This window comes from Ixodes scapularis, unplaced genomic scaffold (assembly GCF_016920785.2).
Source record: "Ixodes scapularis isolate PalLabHiFi unplaced genomic scaffold, ASM1692078v2 ptg000303l_1___fragment_1__unscaffolded, whole genome shotgun sequence".
Lineage (NCBI taxonomy): Eukaryota > Metazoa > Arthropoda > Arachnida > Ixodida > Ixodidae > Ixodes > Ixodes scapularis.
In genome coordinates, this window is record NW_024609955.1 from 904,282 (window position 1) to 927,194 (window position 22,913).

The 22,913-nt window shown below is 45.2% G+C and overlaps 1 protein-coding gene across 6 annotated transcripts; it reads left to right on the forward strand.

The window, feature by feature from the left end:
* The first annotated feature begins 8,309 nt into the window (after positions 1-8,309).
* On the forward strand, positions 8,310-19,255 carry LOC121834033. Of its 6 annotated transcripts, none has more exons than XM_042287773.1 (4): positions 8,310-8,335; positions 15,581-15,662; positions 15,742-15,971; positions 19,132-19,255. In XM_042287773.1, the coding sequence occupies exons 2-4, from the start codon at positions 15,602-15,604 to the stop codon at positions 19,234-19,236; spliced, it is 396 nt and encodes a 131-aa protein (XP_042143707.1). In that variant the 5' UTR covers positions 8,310-8,335; positions 15,581-15,601; the 3' UTR covers positions 19,237-19,255. The 6 variants fall into 6 exon arrangements, with proteins under 6 accessions (XP_042143707.1, XP_042143703.1, XP_042143704.1 ...); XM_042287769.1 differs by lacking the exon at positions 8,310-8,335 and adding an exon at positions 14,765-14,922; XM_042287770.1 differs by lacking the exon at positions 8,310-8,335 and adding an exon at positions 14,765-14,922 and having other exon boundaries at positions 15,745-15,971.
* The last annotated feature ends 3,658 nt before the right edge of the window (positions 19,256-22,913 follow it).

Below are 22,913 nucleotides of genomic sequence, written 5' to 3' on the forward strand. Positions count from 1 at the left end.
ATAATCAGTCAGACTTTCGAAGTATCCGCACGGAAAAGGCAGGACTCTGCCAAGGAATACAGATATTTTGAAGTAACTGACAGAGACATTATATTGCCTTTGAGGCTTTATCATACAACTTGAAAGTTTAATGAAAGAAAGAAAAAAAAAAGAAAAAAAAGAACACCCGGTTTATAAATTAACTTCTGGAGGGAATTTGGTATCAAAAGGCTAGTTCGTTTCACATTATGGGCGAGCGAAGCCAACGCTACAAGCGCGAGCATGCTGCTTGTAACAGCGCCTGTGGTGCACGTACGCACGTGCGAAGCCGGCACGCTCGGAGCCTTGGGCTCGCGCTTCTAGCTTTGACTTCGCTCGCACATGACGTGAAACGAAGTATATACACCGACACGCGGCTCCGACGCCGTCCCTCTGCGGTGGCGCTGCCTTGAGTACGGCGCACCACGCAGAGGCGGCTTCTCTTCAAAAACGAGACGCTGCGATTCCGCAGTGCCCACACCCGGTGTGGGCAAAGCAAAAACCGTGTTTGTAAACAGGGCGGTCTTCGCGCGCTCGTCTATAGCCAAAATTGCGGGCTCGCACCGAGAGATGCCAAAGCACGTATACTCTGCATAAACAAAAAAATAAAATAAATAAATAAAAAAAAAAAGGTCGGGCAGTGAAATCGCCGAGATGTCGCCACTCCGCACAAGCGAATGTGTACGAAGGCACCCTATTCACGGTGGCGAGACAAAAAAGAAAAAGAAAAAACGCCTGCTCCCCGCAAAATCAACCCGCAAAAGCCTGCCGGGTAAACGCGGGCGCAGACACCTGCAGGTCTTCCACGCGCGCGGACGGGTCTCCCCCTCTTTTAAAAAAAAACACGTTCCAGTTAAGTAAAAACAACACTGTATATTAGGTACTTTAAAAATAAATACATTATCGAATACATATATGACAAACTACCGGCATATACCTTCGTTACTTCATCACAACTAGCCACCAGCACTGCACAACAAAGTATTTTTACACAATTTTTCACGACACTGATTGTTTCTTATAGTATTTCATAGACAATTTGTAAGGATTGGCGACCGGGCAGTTTTTCATGACTTGAGAACATATCTTCCAATAGTCCTGATCCCCACACGTTCTGCTCCTCGGAAGACTTCGTAGAAGGTTGAGCACTTTCGTGTAGTTCGTTCTAGAGCACTATATAGCTCCTTCGGAGCAGAGTAGCGCAATCTAGAACGCCGTCTCTCGGCGACTAGCGGCGAACGCCCGGAGGTTCCAACTGCGGTCAGAAATGCATGGAGAACGTGAGAAAATCGTTGTTTCTTCAGTTTTGTGGGGATGTGCGGAATGGAAATCATTTTTGACATAATAATGAAACATTTTAGAATAATATGCGATAAGTTTTGTCCCATACAAGGACGTAACTTTTTTTAAAAAATTGCCTGAGCGGCATCATGCAGCAGACGACACGGCGACGTCACACCATTCACGTGACCCGCTCCGGCCAACCCGAAAAGCCCATCTCCGCTGCGAGCAAAAATCGTCTGCTTCAAACGCCATAGCCTTGGAAATTGCCTTCTCAAAATTTGCACACGCATCCGATATTATTAAAATTTTGATAAAGTGTTTAGTGCTTTACTAACTTGACGACAGACTAGTTTTGAAAAGTGTGAACTCGCCGTTCATTTTTTAATCAGCCGTGTTGTATCGATCTCCATGTATTCTCCCATAGGGCGGGCCGCCTCTTGGAACCCTGAGTACCACGTGACTCGCGCCGAGCCGCTCTGTCGGCCATCTTGTCGGCAAAACACGAGGTTAAAGGATTGCGCTACTCTGCTCCGTAGGAGCTATATAGTGCTCTAGTTCGTTCTAAAGCCCCTTGATAAAAGCGTTTTTTACAAGTACCGCCAACCATTGTTGTGGAAGCGCGCGAGACACGTGCCATGAGCGGGTGCTCCGCCGCCATTCGCTTCCAAGGCCCGCTCATTTCAGTGCTGCGCCGCCATTTGCTTCCAAGGGCCGCTCGAGACATGGGCCACGTGCACTCGCGCATTTGACGCTACTTGCATAACAAGCGCAAACACATCGAGGGGCTTTAGTTCGTTCCACACTGCAGCAGAATCGTTCAATCTAAAAAATAAAAACAGAGAAAAACACCATGAACGGTTATAGGGTCTAGTCACGTGCTGAGTCATCGCCCACAAACATGACCACCAAACGATAAAGCAAAACTGATTCGGGAGAGTTGTGAAAATTGAAAGACAAAGCAAACTCGCCAATGGGATAACTGCTTTTGCCTTCGGTGGCCATACTTCTGTGTTGTGACTCGGCATCAAAAGGCAGTCTGACGTCATATAAATACTTGTAACCTCCTTGCCTACTAGCCCCGAGAACGAACGCAAGCGTCGCTGTTGTTCGAGGCGTTCGAGATCGTTTCATAGGTCACAAGGAAAGGGTACAGAGAGTTTAATCGCAAAAGATTACAATAGCACGAATAGAAATATAAAAAATGGCGCTAAACATAAAGCAAAAAGTTACGGTGAAGTTATCAGCGGCCAATCACCAACCGTCCGCAACGTGAGTACTAAAGGTGTCGCGAACCAGCCGACGTACGAGTTCGACCAGGTTCGAGCTTCTCGAACCTTTCCCGCAAAGTCCGACAACGTGCGTACTTGGGCACACGTACGCCCAAGTATGCATGCGCCCACTCAAACACGCACGAATTAGGCACTCATACGCATGCGCGAACACAGATACGCGGATGCACGCGCAGGCACGGATGCAAATTCACGTACACACGCACAAGCACACCCGCGCACACGTACGCACGAATTACACACGCACGTGCACGCGCACACTCGCACAGGCACGCGCACTTATGAGCAGGCAAACGCCCACGCGTGCAAACACGCACGCAGATGCACGTATAACACGCACACAGAAACGCGGGTATATATACTCACGCGTAGGCATGAAAACACGCATGTGCACGGGGGGCACGCACATAAGCATCCTCGCTCATGCAGGCGCACACGCAAGCAGACACGGACGCGCAATTACGTTCGCAAGCGCGAGCACGCACATAATAGGAAAACTAGACGAAACGTCACAAGGTGTATCGATGAAACAAACGCCGGCTATTTCCGATGGAACGATTTATCCTTGAAAAGGTGCAGCTTCGAAGAAACGAGCTGTCTAAAACGTCGTCTGACGAACTGACTGCATGGCACCGCGTATATTCGGAATGTATAGTACATAAAACAGCGGTCACTAAAACAGGCACACAAAAAGCATAACTGTTTCCAGTGCTTCGTGAGAAATCGTCACCCCAGTTGCCGAAACAAATCTTGCATTTTCACAGAGATACACATACAACAGAGAGGGATTCTAACCACGGTCATCTCACCATAAAAATAAACTACGCATTGCCAAATGCTCTGTGTCCGCCCAAATGTAGCCTAGCGACAGAGACTAATGTATTTTCGTGGCGAGAAAAACATGCTTCGGATTTCTTTCGAACGCACTCTAAAGAAATGTATATTATATCTACGATCAAAATTGGCGCCCCTTTTAGAGGAAGAAATGTAGTACTTACCGTACCAGAAGGAGCGTCGTTCTTGTCCCTGTACGATCGCTTTGATCACGCACAGTCTGCAACGACGGTAACAAGCGGATAGCCTTCGGCATCGATCTCGCCAGATTCCTTCGTGCGCCTCGCTTCTTCCACTCCGGCCTGTTGCATGGCTTCCCAAGCGGCATCTTCAACACCCCGAGTCAATTCGTTCTCGCAGCACTACGACACGATGACTCAACCTCACGATCCGTAGTTTCAGCAGAGGGTCGCTTACGTGCAAACTCTATTTGCGACTTCGAGACCTTTCGCTTGCCATATTTATACCTCTTTGGACCCATAGCTGCGAGGACGGCCTTTCTAGTTATGAAAACACGCACAGCTATCCGCCTGACACCCCACCCCGAGAAACAAAACCACTCTGTCTGGACGGGTCTTGCCGCCTCTGGACCACCACAAGCGCGTTACTGAAGAGCGCATGCGCGCGGAGTAATACAAAATCACAGCAGCGTGCGTGGCGAAATGGTGGCGCCCTCACGCGGCGCTCGTCGAACTAGTCTTGACCGTCCAAACGAGGAAAACAAGCCACAACACCTTTTTTTCATTTCATTTATTTACTCTCAAGGCCGAAGCATTACAGAGAGGAGTGGTGAAGCAAAAAGAAAAAATAATAATAATACAACATGAACATAAACACAGCAGGGAGATTACAAAAAATGGTTGCAAATGGCGCTTTTGAAACGGTCGCTGTCGGTGATTGAAGCGATGGAGGCGGGGAGGTGGTTCCAGTCTGTGCAGGTTTTGGGAATGAACGAGTGGAAGTGCAAATTGGTGCGGCTGCTTGGGACGCCAACCTTGAACTGATGGTCGCTGCGGGAAGAAATGTACGATGGTGGCAGAAAGAGAGAGTCACTGAGTAGAGAATTGAAATGATAAACCTTGTGAAAGAGACAAAGACGAGATAGTTTACGACGCAATGAAAGATCGGGTAAGTTAAGATTAGATTTCATGGAAGTGACACTGGCAGTTCGAAAGTAATTTGAGAAGATGAAACGCGCGGAACGGTTTTGAATGGCTTCTATTTGAAGAATAATGGAGTTAATATGAGAGTCCCAGATTGATGATGCATATTCAAGCTTTGACCTCACTAAAGTTTTATAAAGTATGAGTTTCAAGTTAGTTGGGGATAAAGAAAAATTACGCCGTAGATACCCAAGTGCGCGATTAGCATTACTAGTGATGTAGTTGACGTGATCTTGCCATGAAAGGTTAGCAGAAATGATAATGCCAAGATATTTGAAGGACGAAACTTGCGTTAGGCGAACACGGTTAAGTAAGTAGTCACATGGTAGGATGTAATTTGAATGACGTGCAATTCTCATTGACTTACATTTAGCAGGGTTAAGTTTCATTAGCCAGGTGTCACACCAAAATGAAATGTTATCGAGGTCAGACTGAAGAGCATGATGATCAGCAGGTTCCAGAATTTTGCGATAAACAACACAGTCGTCAGCAAAAAGTTTTATAGATGAAGAAATGCAGCTAGGTAAGTCGTTAATATAAATAAGAAAAAGCAAGGGCCCTAGCACTGACCCCTGCGGGACACCGGACGTTACAGGACAGTGAGGGGAGTTATGGTCATTGGCGGTTACATATTGCGTGCGATTAGACAAGAAGCATTCTATCCATTTAAAAATATTAGGGTCCATGTTAAGTTTACTTAATTTATACAGGAGCAGACTATGACAGACACTATCGAATGCTTTAGAGAAGTCGATGAAAATGCAGTCAACAGTGATTAAGTGATCTGCAGCAGAGAATAAGTCGTTAGTAAAGGCGAGTAGTTGAGTTTCACATGAGTAATTTTTTCTGAAGCCGTGTTGATGCATACTAAAAAAAGAATTAGTTTCGAGGAAGGACACCATATGACAGTATATGACATGTTCCATGAGTTTGCACGGTATACTGGTTAATGAAATGGGTCTATAATTATTTGGACAATGAGTGTTACCTGATTTGTGCAGAGGAACCACCTTTCCCACCTTCCAGTCGTTCGGGAGCGTACAGGATTCTAATGATTGTGCAGTTTTTCGATGTAGTTAAAGAACGGATGTACTTACAGCTATAATTTTAATATAATTGAATTCCGTGTTAAATTCCGCAGATATCCCACAAAGTCAGTAGATTTGCACAAAAATCAGTAGATTCCACGAAATATGTGTTTTGCCATGTTTTGCTATCTCCATTAATACACACTTCAAAGAAATAGTATAGAGTAACAAATAACATGGTAATAAACACAAATAAAAATGAAAGAAAAAAACAAGACCAGTTCTCAAGTAACTTTATATGAAGGACAAATTAAAATGACACCATAAATGTTTTTGTTTTAGTCATTATTGACTGTTTCGAGGATTATTCTTTAGAATCGAGACTGAGGCACTTTTGGGATCACAGATGAAGGCGACAGTGCGACGTTCACCTGTCGCTATTATTGAAACAAAACCGAAACAAGACGCTCCGGCAAGTGCGCGCGAACATGTCCAATGGAAGTCCTCTGCATGCTGCCATCTTTCCTCACTGGGCTGTGGAAGGTTTTTGAAGCAACGCTGTTGGTCCGGAGCACTGTTGAGGCTACGCGTTGCATGGAGAATAGAAGGGTAGGAGAGGGCATGACGTCGGCCGCGTAGCCTCCACAAGCCATGCTCGCTTGACGCCTGGCCTCTTTCTCATTTCCCTCCTTACTCTCCTCACTCACCATGCCAACGTGACCACATCACGTGACCATAGCTAGCCTTCGTCTTACTATGGGCCACTAGAATACACCACAGTCTAGCCTTCGATCTGATAAAACCTACCGGACGGAGCGCGCGCAAGCCTGCAAGGAGTCCTTCTACAATGAACCATCCATCTCACACGTGACATGTCACGCGCACCAATCGCCAGAGAGATCTGCGGTCACGCTGGGCACAGAATCGTTTAAACTTTTTATGACTAGGCTTCACCAATATTGCAACGTGCCCCCTCCTAGTACTTCTAACCTCCTTGACGCGTTGTCTGCTACGGGCTTATTTCTTTTTCGCCTGACCCAAAGTTTGCGTTGAAACGTGGCGAAACTTCATTCGTTAGCTTTTTAAGCCACCGAGGAATAGGATTATATCATTTTCTTGCCACAGCCTGCCAAATAAAAAAAAATAACTGAAATTTGGATGTCGATCCCATGCATTCCGCCGAACGAATGAATGAAAATTGCGGCTCTCTCCGCTCAACTTGAAGCTATTCTAGTAGATTGTATAGGAGCAGCCGAGAGTTCAGGCGCATGCGCAAACACCTCTCGCTCTGCGCCGCGGGCTGATCTTCTCACTCGGGAGAGGGACGTTACGGCGAGATCATAGACTAGCCAAACTCTCTCCATATATGGCTCTGGCCCGGATGTCACCATCGAACCTGCCGAACCTGCTCTGGGTGAATAGATAGATGAATATACGACTACGTCACTCGAATAGGACGGGCTTCTGGGCCATCTTGCCAGTGCTTCGTTCTTAATTCTGGGACATTATGAGTTTCCTTTGATGGGCTGCACTGGGAACTGAAGGGGCCATATAATAAATTTTTAATATGTTTACTAAAAAAAAAGTCAGTACATTTTCTTGTTTTTCAGTGAATCAGTAGACCCGGAACGAAATCAGTAGATCTACTGATAAATCAGTAGACCTGGCAACACTGGTCTGGACGGGTCTTGCCGCCTCTGGAGTCTGGACCACCACAAGCGCGTTACTGAAGAGCGCATGCGCGCGGAGTAATACAAAATCAGAGCAGCGTGCGTGGCGAAATGGTGGCGCCCTCACGCGGCGCTCGTCGAACTAGTCTTGACCGTCCAAACGAGGAAAACAAGCCACAACACCTTGGTTCAGTTTTTTCGATGTAGTTCAAGAACGGATGTACTTACAGCTATAATTTTAATATAATTGAATTCCGTGTTAAATTCCGCAGATATCCCACCAGACACATTTGTAGTTAAAAATTCACAGGTTTTTAAAACCCGTTCTAACGTAAACATGTCAAAACAGCCAATTCCGACCGATTTCACGATTTAATATAAAATATAATAAATTTTTTTTATGAAAAATATGCTCTGTGGGATAGTTGGACGAAGAATCAATCTTTTTATAGCAAAAAAAGTTTGAAAAAATCGGTGTAACGGTTATTAAATGAGAATTTTCGTAAAATGGCAGAAAATCGCGTGTATTCTCTATGGGGCTTGGAGGAGCGCTCCCTCTTAATTTCTAATTTCTTCTTAATATTTTCCTTTTCTAGTTGAGATATAAGTACCATCAAGCTCCGTCGTAGGTTCTATTGAACATACCGGGCAAGAACATGCTGTTGTACGTAGCAGTGTCATGCCGGTCATGCCAATATGTTGATCTGCGCCTGCTCAGTTTGCTGTACGCTATAGCTCAACATCACAATTTGCATTTTCATTCCAACCATTAAGAACTCAAGAAACAAAATGAAAGTTTTGCACATGGTTCATGCAAGACATTTGTGCATGGCATTAGGAGATAGATATTTGAATACTCACAGCTCTCCTAGGTTTCTCATATGTTGGGTCAAGCACGCACGTAACATTTGTTTATTTTAATAATTGCAGGAACGCTGTTTTGTGAAACTCTCGCAGCTCCTGTCAGGATGCCAGCCAGCCCCTTGGTTGGGGCACCTGACCCGCTGCCAAGTCACAAGAGTCATGGTGATGTAGACGGCCTGCTCTGCGTATGAACTCTTGTCAACCTGTCAATCGAAACCGAAACCATGCCACAATCCTCCCTGGCTAACTAGTTCCATGGGTGCGAAATGCGGAGTGCTGCATGCTGGAATTTTATAAAAGTAGTGTATTTTTCTTTAGACGTTTATGTTCTACGTCGAATTTTTCAACGACGGTGTATTCGCCCTTAGCAACACCCCTAGCAACGGTTTGTTGTGAAACATCAGACTTGCGGCTTTCAATCCAATCCAGTGTCGTAGCTGTCTTTCGCCGTGCCCGCGGCAATCGACGCTTCGCACCATGCTTCGCATTTCGCGGTCGCAGTTATTTTGTATTGTTCCTGCGTAGTCGTGCGACGTTCTACTCGCACAGTTCATAGGCCTTCTAGTTCCACGTCGTAGACACCAGCTTTACGACACACCCCGACTCCGAGACAAGACTGGCCGAAGGGCGACACTTTCACATCACAAGGTAGGCACCGAAAAACTGGCTCCCCCAGCCATTGGGCCGAAATTCTTTGTCGTGACATCCTGACAGCGTGTGCTGTATGCCGTAAATAGCCGCTGTATTTCGTTTCATCTTGCACAAGGGCGACTTCCACTATAGTGCTCCCATAGGATTTAAACACGGCGTCAGCTGTTTTGTGGCACAGCCTCCAGATTTTCCAACGATATCGCGCGAACGTCGATTGTCCCGTGGATCAGCGCTTTATCGCGGCGTGAAACAGCAGGTCAGTGGGTCTACTCACGTGTGGCAGAAGGCACACGCTAGCCTCGCTGACCTGCTGTTTCACGCCGTGATAAGGCGCTGATCTACCGGACAATCGACGTTAGCGTGGCTTCCGCAGCACTCAAACCACGCACTTGCCGCGAGAAGAATGTCTTGCGTTTCATTCGCACTTGGTTTCGTGCGAAGCCAAACGAAGCCACGAGCAGCCGCGCTTCGGAGAGCCGGCCTCTTCCGTTCGTGCGATCTTGGTAGCGCTGTCGTCGAGACTTTGGTCAATAGGAGAAGCGGGCAGAGCCAGGGCTTGTACGAGACGCAGATAGAAGGCTTGACACGCCAACCAGAAGCCGCAAATAATCGCCTAGCAGTGTTAGCGCGAAAAATTTTAACCTGTGCCAAAGAGTTTAATAGAGTAACTGTTTATGGCTGAAAATACAGTGTTGCCAGATGGTCCCACCAAAAAACCGCCAAACGGCTGGGAGGTATAGCCCAAATATAGCCAAAGCCATAAAATAAATATAGCCCAAAATAGCCAAGACTAAAAAGAACGATTCTTAAGCCTTTTATTGACAATTTTTCATACGCGCAAAAAACATGTTAAATTCTCTTTTTCAACCCTCTGATGCGCCACTTTTTGTGTGCATTAGGTCCCCTGATATATAAAAAAAAATGCTTCAGAAGGATGAAAATTTCTGAAACAATTAATTACCCATCCTTTGTAGGATTTCAGAAATAGAAAACATACATGGACCGCTGTATTCTGAGGCCCGGGAGTTATAACCATACAGTAAAAGAACAGAATGCAGGAGCAGAAGTGCCAGAACTGGGAGTTTCAAACCAGCACCCCTTATATCTAAGGTTCTTACCAATAACCCACCCGTCTATTTTTCTTTGTGTAGAATATGAGCGTCCCCCGTTCCGGTACACGCTATTTTTGATTGTGTTTCATTTCTTAAAGTTGGCGATGCCTAAGAATTTTCGCAATGGGCACCAAAGCTGCGTTTGGAGGGTTCAGTCTACGTCCGGGTAGAAGACGCGCTACTGGACCTCTAAAAACAGTGCAATTTGTTTGTTTGATTTGCTTCACTGCGCTGTGGGGAGACCGCTTGAACTCTGCTAGCATTGCTTCTCTGCGCATTGTGAAAACCCCGACGTTTGTAGAAGTTTGAAGCCATCCTCCTTCCTCTCTCTCCTCTCAACTAGCCAAAAGATAAGCAATTTTTTTTCGAAACTGACTAGAAGTTTGAAAATTAACTAATCGAACCTCAAAGTTCGACGTCGAACCGGAGGTTCGTCAAGAGTTCGCCGCACCCTTAGATATAGCCCAAAAATAGCCACATAGCCAAACGCGAAATTTTGACGCCAACTAAAAAAAAATGTAGCCCAATTTGGCTATATATAGCCCAATCTGGCAACACTGTGAAAATATAGTCTACGTGATGCTTCGATTATGATCGTGCAAAAAGGTGTAAGAATCGAATGTCCCGCTCGAACTCTGTTTTGCTCGGACAGAGTCTGACCGCTCGGACGTGGCTCAGACGCCTGGCATACAGATCATGTCGACCGTTCTCCTAGATATTGATTTTGTATGACCGTGATAGTACAATCACATGCATCATGTTTTCATTCGCCAAGGGTTAGTCCGACGCACTTATTAATTTTGTTTCTCGCGACCACTGCCAGGGTATTATTTGCGGCTTCTGGCTGGCCACATTCAAATCTGTGAAGACGCCCTGGGACACGCCCAGCCCGCTTTCGGCCAATGGCGCCTCTTCATTTGCTTCCTATACTTTCCAATGAATGGCCAAACTCTTTCTATGTATACACCTTTCCAAAAAACGCTCCTAGGCCACTGCCATGTTGCTGATGCTGATGCGGCTGGTGCGACTCTCGCGCCCTCTATCAGCTAGAAATTTTCTGCCACCCTCTGGGACTGTGAAGACCCGCTCGGCGTGGTTCTCTACCTACGTTTTTGCGGTTTTGCATTCAATGTTTTCTCGCCCCTCTTGAAAGTTTCCACTTAATTTTTTTTATGCGTGCTGCGTACCCTTTTTGTGTTATCTTCCACTGTGATAAATAAGGCTGGTAAGTACCTGCCATTCAAGCTTTTCTGCTCGACATTCACGGGAAAGGAAGGAGGTGAAGGACGTCGAACGACCCTCGACGCGATTTTGCAAACATTGTTCTTCCCCCTCCCAGAGATAATCCGCGTAGAATCCTCAGTCGTCTCCCAATATAGCTGTCCGGGTTGGGGTGAGAAACGGGTCAGTCGCGTTTGTTTCTTTGCTTTGGTGCGGTTATGAGAAAAGGTAGCTCTTCCCAAAACGGGCCCCAAGACGAAGTCATCTCTGATTCCGTCCGATCATCAAGATGTGACTGTCGTCGACTGTGACTGTGTTATTTGAGATCTTTCTCAAATAAATTCTTTTCGGATAACGCTGCATCGTGTGGTACGTACGATATATTGTTTGAATGTTACCACTTCCTCAATTGTATGTCCGTGTCCTGTCCATCGGTAAACACGTTATTTGTGAGCATGAAAAATGCATGCCTTTCGGCCCTCTTCTGTTGCAATTTATTTTTGACAGCAAAGCGCTTTGTCGTTTCACATGCGGTGAATCCTGCGGCGCCGTCAAAGCTTATCGTAAGAAATAAACACAAACAACTAGAACTATACATTCCAATCGAACTCGTTCTGTCGCGCGCGTACCCAACAAAAATAGTTTAGTTTTTTTTTTTTTTTTTTAAATGTGGGACAATGCTTTCTCAATGTCCTCGGGAAAATACATGTAGCATGAAACACAAAATATAGCGGGAAACGACGATAATTTATCCGCCAGCAGTGTTTGAAACTGCGCCTACACAGGCTGCGCCTATTGACATCACAGTCCACTCGGTTAGGGTTAGGAGGGACGCTGGTGAGAGTCTAGCCTCAAACTCAGTGACTGGGCTCGAAAACAGTTTGTTGCCCCTGGGGTTGGGTGTTTTTTGGAAAGGTGTATAAGGATGGCTGGTTGGGCTAGTTGGTTTTGCATCATGATGTAAAACACCAAAACAACAGAGACGAAAAAGAAGGAAGAACTGGACAGGACGTGGCGTATTACACCATGGTTTCTACGTATAGCTCTGCCCGCTTGGTCTGGAGGTCGATGACACGAAAACTCTATCACGGGTGACGTCAGAACTGTGCAGTGTGCAACCACGTCCTTTCTTATCTGCTGGCCTGCTTTCTTCAAAGCGACGTGCTCCTGTCTCATCGTAACGGCTGTACATGCCGCTTCGGCAGCCCTGATTCCACAATCTTCGCTCATCACTCTGGACAGCTGCCGAGCTCACGTGCTCTGCGGCACGAGCAGTTCACGCAACTCGCTCGCGCGACTTGTCGAAGTGTTAAAAACAGTTGTGTGCAATTCCGCAACTCCGCCTCGGAGGTTGCGACGGGGAGGGCTGCACATTTGCCTCTACCGGACTCTGAGCCACGGGCATTTGCTTCTTGCGCATCCAACATTGTCATGTGGCAGGAACCCTAAACGTTTCTTCAACTGCTGCCATAGTTCTACGGAAATTTGTGCAGCTGAGTAAACCTACGCATAGACCAATTTTCTTGAAGCGTGGACCAACCACTGGTCTCTATTGTAGTAGGCTGGATTCAAATCGGAAGTCTGTCGGTGGCGCCACCGGCAGCCATTGCTTGGCACCAAGCAATACGTGCCTTGCACGGGACGTCATATGGCTCCATACCATTCCTGTGCCCGTACCCTCTGGAACATACATTTTGGCAGCATCGAATCTGTTCTTCTCCGCAAAGTTCTCCGAGAGGAAGAAATTCATTGGTCCTAAATGTGTGCTCCGGAAGGTACGGGCACTGGAGCATGGTCCGCAGCAATGGTGGCTGATGTGACGTCAATGCAAGTCGTGTATACACGCAAGTCTATGGGAGAAACACACAAAAGAAGGAAATTAAAGCTTCTACACAGTGTTCGAAGGCATGTATTTTACGATGTGCTGCAATAATTTTATTGTGTGTTTGGAGGTTGAATTGCGATTTCTCAAGCATTCGAATGCCCATTAAAATATTGTGCTATAGCACCCATGGCTGATCTGGCAAGCTTGCTCTCGTGGTGGAGTGAACAAATAAACTTGCTGTCAATAATGCCGTCGTGGGGGAGCCCAGAAGTTGCTGAACATCAACAAAGTTCCATATTGGCAGCGTCTTTCCGGGAGTGAGCGAAATCATAGCAGAGCCTTCAAGCTTGTCACCTGCTAAACCCGACTCATTGAAATCGCCACCGACTCCGAGGTACCTTTAGGTAACTCTCTTCTCAGTGAGCTGCTGTACATTTTTTGCCCAGTAGAGTCACTCTCGACAACAAAACATTTCTATATAACAACCGCGAGGGTTGTCAGTTTTAATGTTTGTGCACTAGCTATTTGACAGGCTTCCCGACAGCAGCCAAAAGATTCAGTGACGACAACAGTTTACGAGAGGGGGAACGTCACTTTTCTTTGTCTTTCCCATAGAGTTTTATGCATTAGCCAATGTCAAGTGATGGGCGCTGGTGGCACCACTCCTCCCTATTAAGACGAGCCTCGATCCGTGATCCAGCTTACTACAACAGAGATCAGTGGCACCAACTAGCCCAGGTACTGATGTCGCTGGCTTTCTGGCGCAATATAATAAATAACATGCTGAAAAGAGCAGGGCCATGACATGACGTGGTGAGGCTAGCCTCTGTGATGCAGCTTCTTCGGTAGGTGCATCCCCTCTGACCTCATCGCCCGTCTGTCTATGCTGAAAGAAGCAGTGGTAAATCTCCTTCGTGGGATTGCCAATGGGAGCAGCTTCATCTCCATCTTTGGCAAACTCCACCGGCGAACCAACTCCATTGTGACGTCTGTCAACACGCACGACTGAGTTGAAACTCTATCGGGATTTTTCCCTTAAAGTGTCCCCACTGAGAATCTCAAAACACCGCGGTGAGTATAACAGTAAAAATATTATTTTTAAGTTGGCAAAATGAATAGCATGAGACAAAATTAAAAAATATATTCCAGAAATCTGGTTGCATGAATTAGTACCTAATGTGCTGAAATAATGAATACAATCAACGTTAACTACAACCCTTTACGTTGCGAAGACAGTTGTGGCCGACAACGCTAAGAAGCGCAAGCTAGGTCGCTACGTCTCGGCACGACAGTTTGCGCTTCTCCTGGACTTTCTCGGTGAAAGTCGAGTTTTCTCGGGGACTGCTACAGAGAGCTTTGTTACCAAGGAGGAGCGAGATACACTATGGGGCGTAATAGTTTGAGAGTTAAATGCCCTTCGGCCATAAAGAATAACTTTCTGGAACTCACGTGCATGCCAGACGTGGGCTTGCGACCTGAGAGTCTCGTGTCCCTAACAGAAGACCGGTGCAAACCTGCCAACTCTTCCGAAGTTTTTGTAAAATGTATGAATTGGGACTAATTCTACGATTTTACGAATCTTGCTTCAAAGTTTACGAAAAAAAGATACTTTTTTCATTTCTATTTTTTTAAACATTTTTTTCGTAAAACCGTTGCTGGCGGTACCTCACACTGCCACAAGAGGGCGACAGGTGCCGTCCACGGCAGCGTTGTGGTTTTTACTATCCGTCTATCCGGGGGCCACATATCCAAAATCAATCCAAAGCCCAAAGCCTTTGTTTGTGTGTTTGGCGGCGCATGTTGGTTTGGCGTGTTCAGACGTGGTTGGGCCTCTGTTTCGGCCAGTTTCGAGGCGAGAAGTGCAGCGTCTGTGTTTGTTACACGTGTAATCATAGCATTCCCCTGGTTGCGGTGGCTTCGCGGTGCAATGGCAAATTCCAAACCTAAAAAGAGGTACTTTCAGGTGTTCTTGAAGTCCTACACGTCGGAATTCCAGTGCTTTGTGCCGTCCAAAAAGGAGAGAAGTTTGGATTCTGTAGCACGTGCACGTGTAATGTAAGCGTTTTGCACGGTGACAAGGCTGACATTAAGCCTTGCCACCTTGCGAAACAGCCCCCCCCCCCCCCCCGCAATTGCGTGAGTTTTACGAATTGTAATGTCCACAGGTTGGCAGGTATGCCGGTGGGGGCGCGAGTGATGGGCCGTCCCTAAACGCGGAGCAAGAAAAATTATTATTTTTTGTGGGGACGGATTTCTCTCGAGGGGGCGGGCGTGCGCCCCCGACAGTGGACGCGCCGCTGTGGGACTTCACGGCTGCAGCAGCAGCTTCGATAAGTACCGTGAATCTCTTGGATCATGAGAAGACACCATGTTGCTTTTTACCTTATTGAACACTAATGTACAAAACAATGTGGTGCGAATGTATTGCCTCGTGGTGTTTTCCACGAAAGCTTGGATATCGGGGCTGCAGCACATTTCTAGACCCACTCGGAGACAATAAATCCGTGACATTCGAAAAAAAAAATAATATTGAGTTTAGGGTGCACACTATTAGACACAGGTATAACTAGAAGGGCTGTATAGCGTTGTGGTGTGTTACATAGTTGAATTATATTATGCAGGGGTCTGTGGCTGAAGGCGACATGGCAAAGGGAGGAGAGGAGGAACGTCCTGCGCAAGTGGCATGCCCCCTACCACCGAATGGTACGAACGAAAAAGATGGGAAAGCTGCGATTGTTTATTGCAGTGTGCACGCTATTACAAATGTGTTTCGTGTCATTAGCAGTGCAGCATCCACCAGGTGCCATGCCAGTCCGGAGAACTAGGGCCAAGTCTGGAGTTGATACGGCACGGGATCTGCTGTCCATTCAGCAGGACCAGCTGGCTGTCCAGCGAGAACTGCTGGCCACACAGCAGGGTCTGCTGGCCACCCAGCAGCAGCAGCTGGCAGTTCAGCAGGAAATGCTGCTCGTGCAGAGAGAGGCAGTCGATGCACTCCGTCGACTTGCAAGCGTAGGTGTTAAGAGAACTGTAGTGTAGTGCACTCCCAATTATTGTTGTTAGGCTGATTTTGGTCAACCCTACTTTAGCCAGTTAAGTTAGAAGGCAGTGTTCTTAGACTCAGACTGAAACCAGATATGATTTGTATGTGTATTTGAAGTGTCCAACAGCGAAGGCTTTATTTTGTTTATTTCAATGAAACCTTCCAGTGCCATAATGCTAATGAAAATTGGCAAGCCTTGAGACAAAATTTTTTCAACTTATTGAAAATTACCATACTGTGCTCGACAATCCGAACTACTACGTCTAAACCGTGGTTCAATAATCCACTTCATCGTTTATCTCATAAAAAGAAAAGATGTTTCAGGAGCGCTAAAAAAGGAAATACTTGGCCTAAGCTTGCCACTTGCTCTTCCGAATAAAAAACTATTTTAAAGGGGTGTTAGCACACATTCTTTCTGATAACTCTAAGCAGACATTCTTTCTGCAAACTCTACCTAATATGTTAATAAACAACCCTCGCAAATTTTGGAGATTTGTACTCTGAAATTAATCTAGTGAATAGCTCTTGTAATAACATATTGAATAGTGAATATGTGAATATTTAAATAGTGCGTTTTCTGATGCTTTCACTATTTCTACACCCATTACTGGAATTTCTCCTGTTATAGAGAATGATTTTCCAATGGATTCAATTGTTATAAACATTCAGGGTGTTTTCAGCGGTATAGAAAACCTCAAAATATCTCCATCATGTGGCATAGAGGAAATCATTACGAAGGCTCTCACTAACACTAAATTTTCATCCGGTCTTTACCTCAAAGATATTTGAGCAGTCCGTGGACACAGGGGTGTTGCCCTCTGACCGGAAAATTAGTAAGTAGGCCAATATCACTCACCTGCCTCTACAAGATCCTCGAGCATGTCATTTACAGGCACCTGATTAACTTCCTGGATTCCTGCAATTTCTTCACCAATGTGCAGCATGGCCTCTGGAAACGCCTTTCTATTGGGACCCAACTACTTATTCTAACTAACGATTTGTTTAACAATCTTGACACCGGCTTTCCTACTGACGCTGTTTTGCTTAATTTCGCCAAAGTTTTTGCTAAAGTCCCGGACAATCGCATTCTTCTTAAACTTTCTTTCCTAAAACTAGATCCTCATGTTCCTAAGTGGATTGAATCATTCCTTATTCATCGCTCTCAATTCGTTTTCACTAACAGCACATCCTCCTCTTTCTCTCCCGTTTCTTCCGGTGTTCCACAGGAAATTGTGCTTGGGCCTTTGCTCTTTTTAATCTACATTAATGATCTCCCTCTTCACATCTCATCCTCTGTTCATCTTTTCACTGATGACCTGTGCTGTTTATAGACTAATAAAAAACCCATATGACCATGTTGCACTCCAGAACGGCATTTAAGGGGAGACACTGCTCTTTGAAGCAAAATTTTACTAAGAAAACACATTTTTAAAAATGTGTTTTTTGAAGTTTGGCAAGCACTTATCATCTTGTCCTGAAGGATTTTCGACATATTGAATGAGGGCTAGAAATATATTAAATAGGCTGTCAGGCTTTTTGTGGGTGCCTTTTAGGCATCCGGCAAAAAATGATTTTGAAACTGGAAGGTTCAAAAGTGTCATAAGTAATTTATAAATCATCCTAGAGCTTTCATTTATACCTTATTGGATTGCACATACCTCTCAGTTCACTGATCTATGTTTATTTTCTGAGCTCAGTATTTTAATTTGCGTTAATCCTTTCCATAATCATTGCAAATTAAATTTTTAATATTAATAAATCTAATTAGGTTACCTCAAAACAAAGTACATATTTGTAGTCCGATTGTAATGCCAAATAAGCCATGTAAATTTCATTTTATTTGAATTGCAAGTTATATAAAAAAGCTCTTGAAGCAGTGTGTCACACATGGCAGATGTGTCTCAACATTAGCAAATGCACACACCTTTGCTTTACACATTCTTGCTTCCAGCCCTTAAACTCGTTAACATTCAATGGCACTACCATTCTGACTGCTACACAGTAAAAATATCTAGGCGTTCGTTTAACCACTAATATATCCAGGAATGTTCATGTCGACGAGACAATATCATCCTCAAACCGCTCACTCGGTTTTGTTTGTCGCAATTTCAACTCTGCCTTTTCTATCCTTAAACGTCTCCTTTGCGCCATGCTTGTTCGCCCTAAACTAGAGTATGCTTCAGCTATCTGGCACCCACATCAGTCTTTTTTTAACTAACGCAAATCGAATCTGTCCAGAATCGTGCTGCTCGATTTATTTTTTCTAATTAGTCTCGCCTTTCTTGTGTCACTGCAATGAAATGTCAATTAGCTCTTCCTGATCTTTCCGTTCGTCGCAGAATTTCCCGTCTTTGCCTTTCCATAAAATGTACTATTCGGAACCATTACGACAGTCTCTCCTCAGCCAGCCCAGCTATATCTCTGCAAGACTCGATCATTCGTGCAAGATTACCCTTCCCAAGACCATTTCAACATTCCCTTCTACCAGAAGCTATTGTAGACTGGAATGGCCTTCCAGATGATATTGTCACCATCACCGATAACGCTAAAATCAGAACTGTGCTAACCATGCACTCCCCTCTGTAATGCCCTTTGGGGCCTTGAGGGTAATTCTAAGTAACTAAAGAAACAAATAAATAATATTCCGCCACCAGCGTGTGTTCGTGTAATTATAGGAAACTGGCCTCGTTACTGAAGGACTTGTCACGCGGCAACTCTGCCGTCAGTGTAACTAAAATGCATCATTCGCAAGCGCAGGCAAGGACGCCACCAAGGCAGCTCCAAAGGGGAAAGAGAACAGAGTAAGGGTGGATTTACTCGCCCCACATACGCCTTTGATCAGACTTCTCGACTTCTTTCGTTAACACAGCCATTCTCTTTTCTTCTGTGCTTTAGGAGCACCTAAAATGCCAGTAACTCGTTGTCTACGAGTAATCTAATAAGGTGAATGGTGAAAACTGCTCTGCAACATGACTGCACAGAGCTTACCAAGGTGAAAAGTTGTTTGGCAAAAGTTTCCTATAGTATTGCTTGCAACGCGTCTGAAAACCTCTGGCGTGCTTTTAACTTTACTAATGTGTTGCGTAACAGTTTGCATTTTGTGCATAATGCCCTCCCCTTTTCCTGCAGGCTGTAGAGGGACAAGCAGCAGCAAGTGCGCACCAGTCGTCCGCACTGACTTCGCTAGTGCTTCAGCTCGTCGGTGTGCAGAATCTCCATCCGCCAGCCGAATAAAGTGGGTCTCTATGCTCCATTTCATTTTTGGCACGGGTTACACCACCGTTACTTGAACATCTCAGTTGAAAAACTGCCATAGGTGTCCGCTTTGCAGAATTGTTAAAAGCGAGCAGTCGCAGTCCCGCTGTTCTTGCTGCAGCGGCCATTTTGTAAACTGTGGCTAGACCAAACAACATCTGTGCCTCGATAGGCTTCTCAAGCGTGGCACTGCTCCCCATTGTAGCTCGCTGTGGCTCGCGTGTGGTGTCCGCATTTGAAGACCAACTTTCCTTAACTGGTATGTCGTAGTAATCTTAGATTACGCCACAAGCGAACTTGACATGCAGAAAGAAGGAATTTTTATCAATGTAGACTGCTTTGTAACATCTTCCAACTATTCATATTTGTTTATTCAAAGTGTTCAATAATGGCCGGAGTGTCTCCTTGGTGCACTTGTTAGTAACAGGAATACAAAGGATTTCCAGCAAGGAAGCCTAAGGAAGCTCGAGCACTTCTTAAAGGACACATGCAAAGGACTAATAAAGTTTTTTTAAACAGCCTGGTTGGGAAAAGGAAGTCATAAAACAAATTCAGAAGGAAAATAAAAATTTTAAGAGCTATATTCACGGCGTATACGAATTTGTAGTTGGCGCCGGCGGGCGCTGCGGAAAAGTGGCTGCTAGTCGTCACGTGACTGGTCGCTATTTGTCACGTGGTGCTTCCGCTCTATCGGAAGCTTCCTATGGTCTCTAAAAGTTAGTTATTCATCTTTATTTCAAGTGCAACAAAACACAAAGATTAATCGGTAACTTTTCGAACCCAAAGAAAGCTCCTGAAAAAGCGGAAGCAGACGTGATAGACCTGTGTGCCGGTCAGATGACGGCGGCAGCGCTGCGGGGTAGACAAACTTGCGCGGCGGTGGCGGTGTGGAGAAATGAGTTGACGGCGGCGCACCACGCTCAGCGTGCAGCGGCGGCGTGACTGTGAGTCGACTTTGAGACGGCGCACAGGTCTATCACATGACTTGCGGCGGCTCCCACGGGCGCAACTACAAAATCATTTTGTGCCGTCAATATAGCTCTAAAATTTTTTTTTCTTCGTTCTAATTTTATTTTATAACATTCTTTTTCCATCTGGTCTGTTTACAAAAAAATGTTTTTTTACTTCGCATGTGTCCTCAAACCCCCCCCCCCCCCCAATCCCCCCTAAAAAGAAAATGCAATACTTTCAGTGCTTAAATTAACTATGTAATGTTGACAGCCCTTATTGATTCGATAGAACCCTGGGGTGAAAATGTCCGTCAACTGATTCCAGATGTTTGGAATAGTTACCAACTTGACCTACCGGTGACAGGAAGTTACTATGCGCTGATAAACATTTCGGCTGGGTACGTGTTAGCAAATGCATGAATGCATATTCAGTGGTGTAACTGCCGCTCCATTTGCACCAAACTGTGCCAGAAGGAATAACCTGCTACATGCTGTTCCAAAGGCTGTTCTTGAAAAGGAGACTGAAAGTGGCTGGCACATGGCATTCTTTGCGTTGCCAAGAATGCCATGTGCCAGTACTATGTGCAAAGAGTAGGGCTGAGCGAATATTTTAATTATTGGGGTGGGTTAACTCCTTGAGTGCACTTCTCCTCAAGAATTGATGCACTGCGGAGAAGCAATACCTGCGGAGCTGACACCACGATCTTCCGGCTCGCTTTGCCGCAGCTCAGCCGCACACGGAGGCGAAAAACACACCTTAAAAGTGGTATAGCGCATGCGTGCGCCTGGTGTAATAAAAAGAAAAAAAATAGTGATTGTTGATATTTACGTCACAGTAAAATCTTCAAAATCTAACTGTGGTTGTTATGCAAGTGTATATGTTAGGCAGCAATGTTTTAGCAACCTGTGTTCATTATTTATCCTTGTTTTGTTTTAATTCAGGTATGAAGAACATATATTTGTATACGGCAAGAATATTTACAAATCCCCTCAATTAGGTGTGGCTGGGCTCTCTTATAGGTTTCATTTTAATTCAAATCTGTCATTTACTTGCCACCCCAATGTAGGTATTGGACTGCCTGAGGCCACAGTCTATAAATGTAGCTAGATTAAATTTAACAGAGCTCATAAGCGGGCAATTAGAAGCTTGGGAACAAGCTTTGTGAGTACAGCCGAATATTTGTTTAAGCATGGTGTACTAGTAGTGAAAAGCGTGGAGAAAGACGCAGCAACTATTCAATATTCAATTAAAGAATATTCGGCCAGAACCTCTATTTAATTCGAATTCGCTTCGAACCTAACACCCATTATTTGCACGTGCCTAACGAAGAGTTGTTGTTCTTTGTGCAAACGGTGCTCACATCGATCGCAATGAATAGATAGCGCTACTCATTGTTATCAGTTAAAGTAACTATGTGCTTTGCTTAGCTGCTCTATGAACAGTAGTAGATTGAATACGAGCGAGGGCAGCGTGACATTCAACACAAAAGTGTCCGTTTGTTGTCGAACTTGTGGCAATTACCTCACCGTGATACAAACCCTACAAAGTAGCCAAACATATTTTTTGCATCAAACACAAACCGAAGACGCCTTCGGTACTCCTAACAGGTTAATTGAGACATCTGGAGAGTTACTGGCTTATGATTGTTCAATAAATAAATAAATATCTGTAGTGGCCAGGTCCCTGTAGGTATGGTGCCTTAAATAGTTTTCCACCACCAACAACTACAGTTTTTCCCACAGGCTACCTCCTAAAGAAATGGTATAAAACTTTTTGAGGTGAAAGCTCCACATTGTTTGCTCCAAAAGTGGGAATCAGCTCCAAAATGTGTTGTTCCCTGCTACAAGAGCTGCTCCAAATCACCTCTTGTCAGTTCCACCACTACATATTCAAAAACAGTATGATGACAATGAAAATAGGCTTAGGAGGTCTAATCTGTTCTTGTTTGTGTTGCGTCGATGAGGAAAAAATGTTCTTGTCACGTAGTCACATATTGTTTATTAACAGGTTAGGTTACATGTTGAGACCTCATGGCGGTTGCATGGAACAAGAAGAAAAGGAATGGCGCGGTGTGCGCGGGAAGTCCACCGGAAGACGCTGGCCCCCTGGTGGCGAAATACACAAATGCAGCAGTTTGGCTTCTTGGATACTGGCACTGAAGCATAGGGGCAATCAGAAGAAGTTGTCGAGTTCTGTGCGCATAAGTTAGGTGTACAGCTTGGCCCCTCTAATCTGGAGAAATCGCACCAGCTAAAGAAATTCCAGCCCGAGAAAACTAGACCGATCATCGTTAAGTTTGCCCGTTTCTAAGACAGAGAAAGCATTTTGGCCTCCGGTTTCAAATTGAAAGACGCCCCAAGGATATTTCTGCGTCTGTACGACTTGCCCGCAGCAAACCTTTTGAGTACAGAAAAAGTACGTCGGCCAGTTGAAAACAAACTAGCAAAAGATTTCTTTTAGTACTTTATCGTTAGAAGTTGGAACCGCGTTCCCGCAAGATAAATCGTGATTTGATAGAACTGAAACGTGATCCGATCCGGAACCTTGCCGGCCAGCAGCTTTCACGCGATCAGTAGATCTGTTTGGTGTACTTTAACCTTGCACCTGCTTGTCACTTCGAATACGATGACTTCGTTAATCGTAGTCTGCTGCTTCGATATTCAGTTGCACAATAGGATAAACTCGAAATTTGGTGCCCTGTTCCT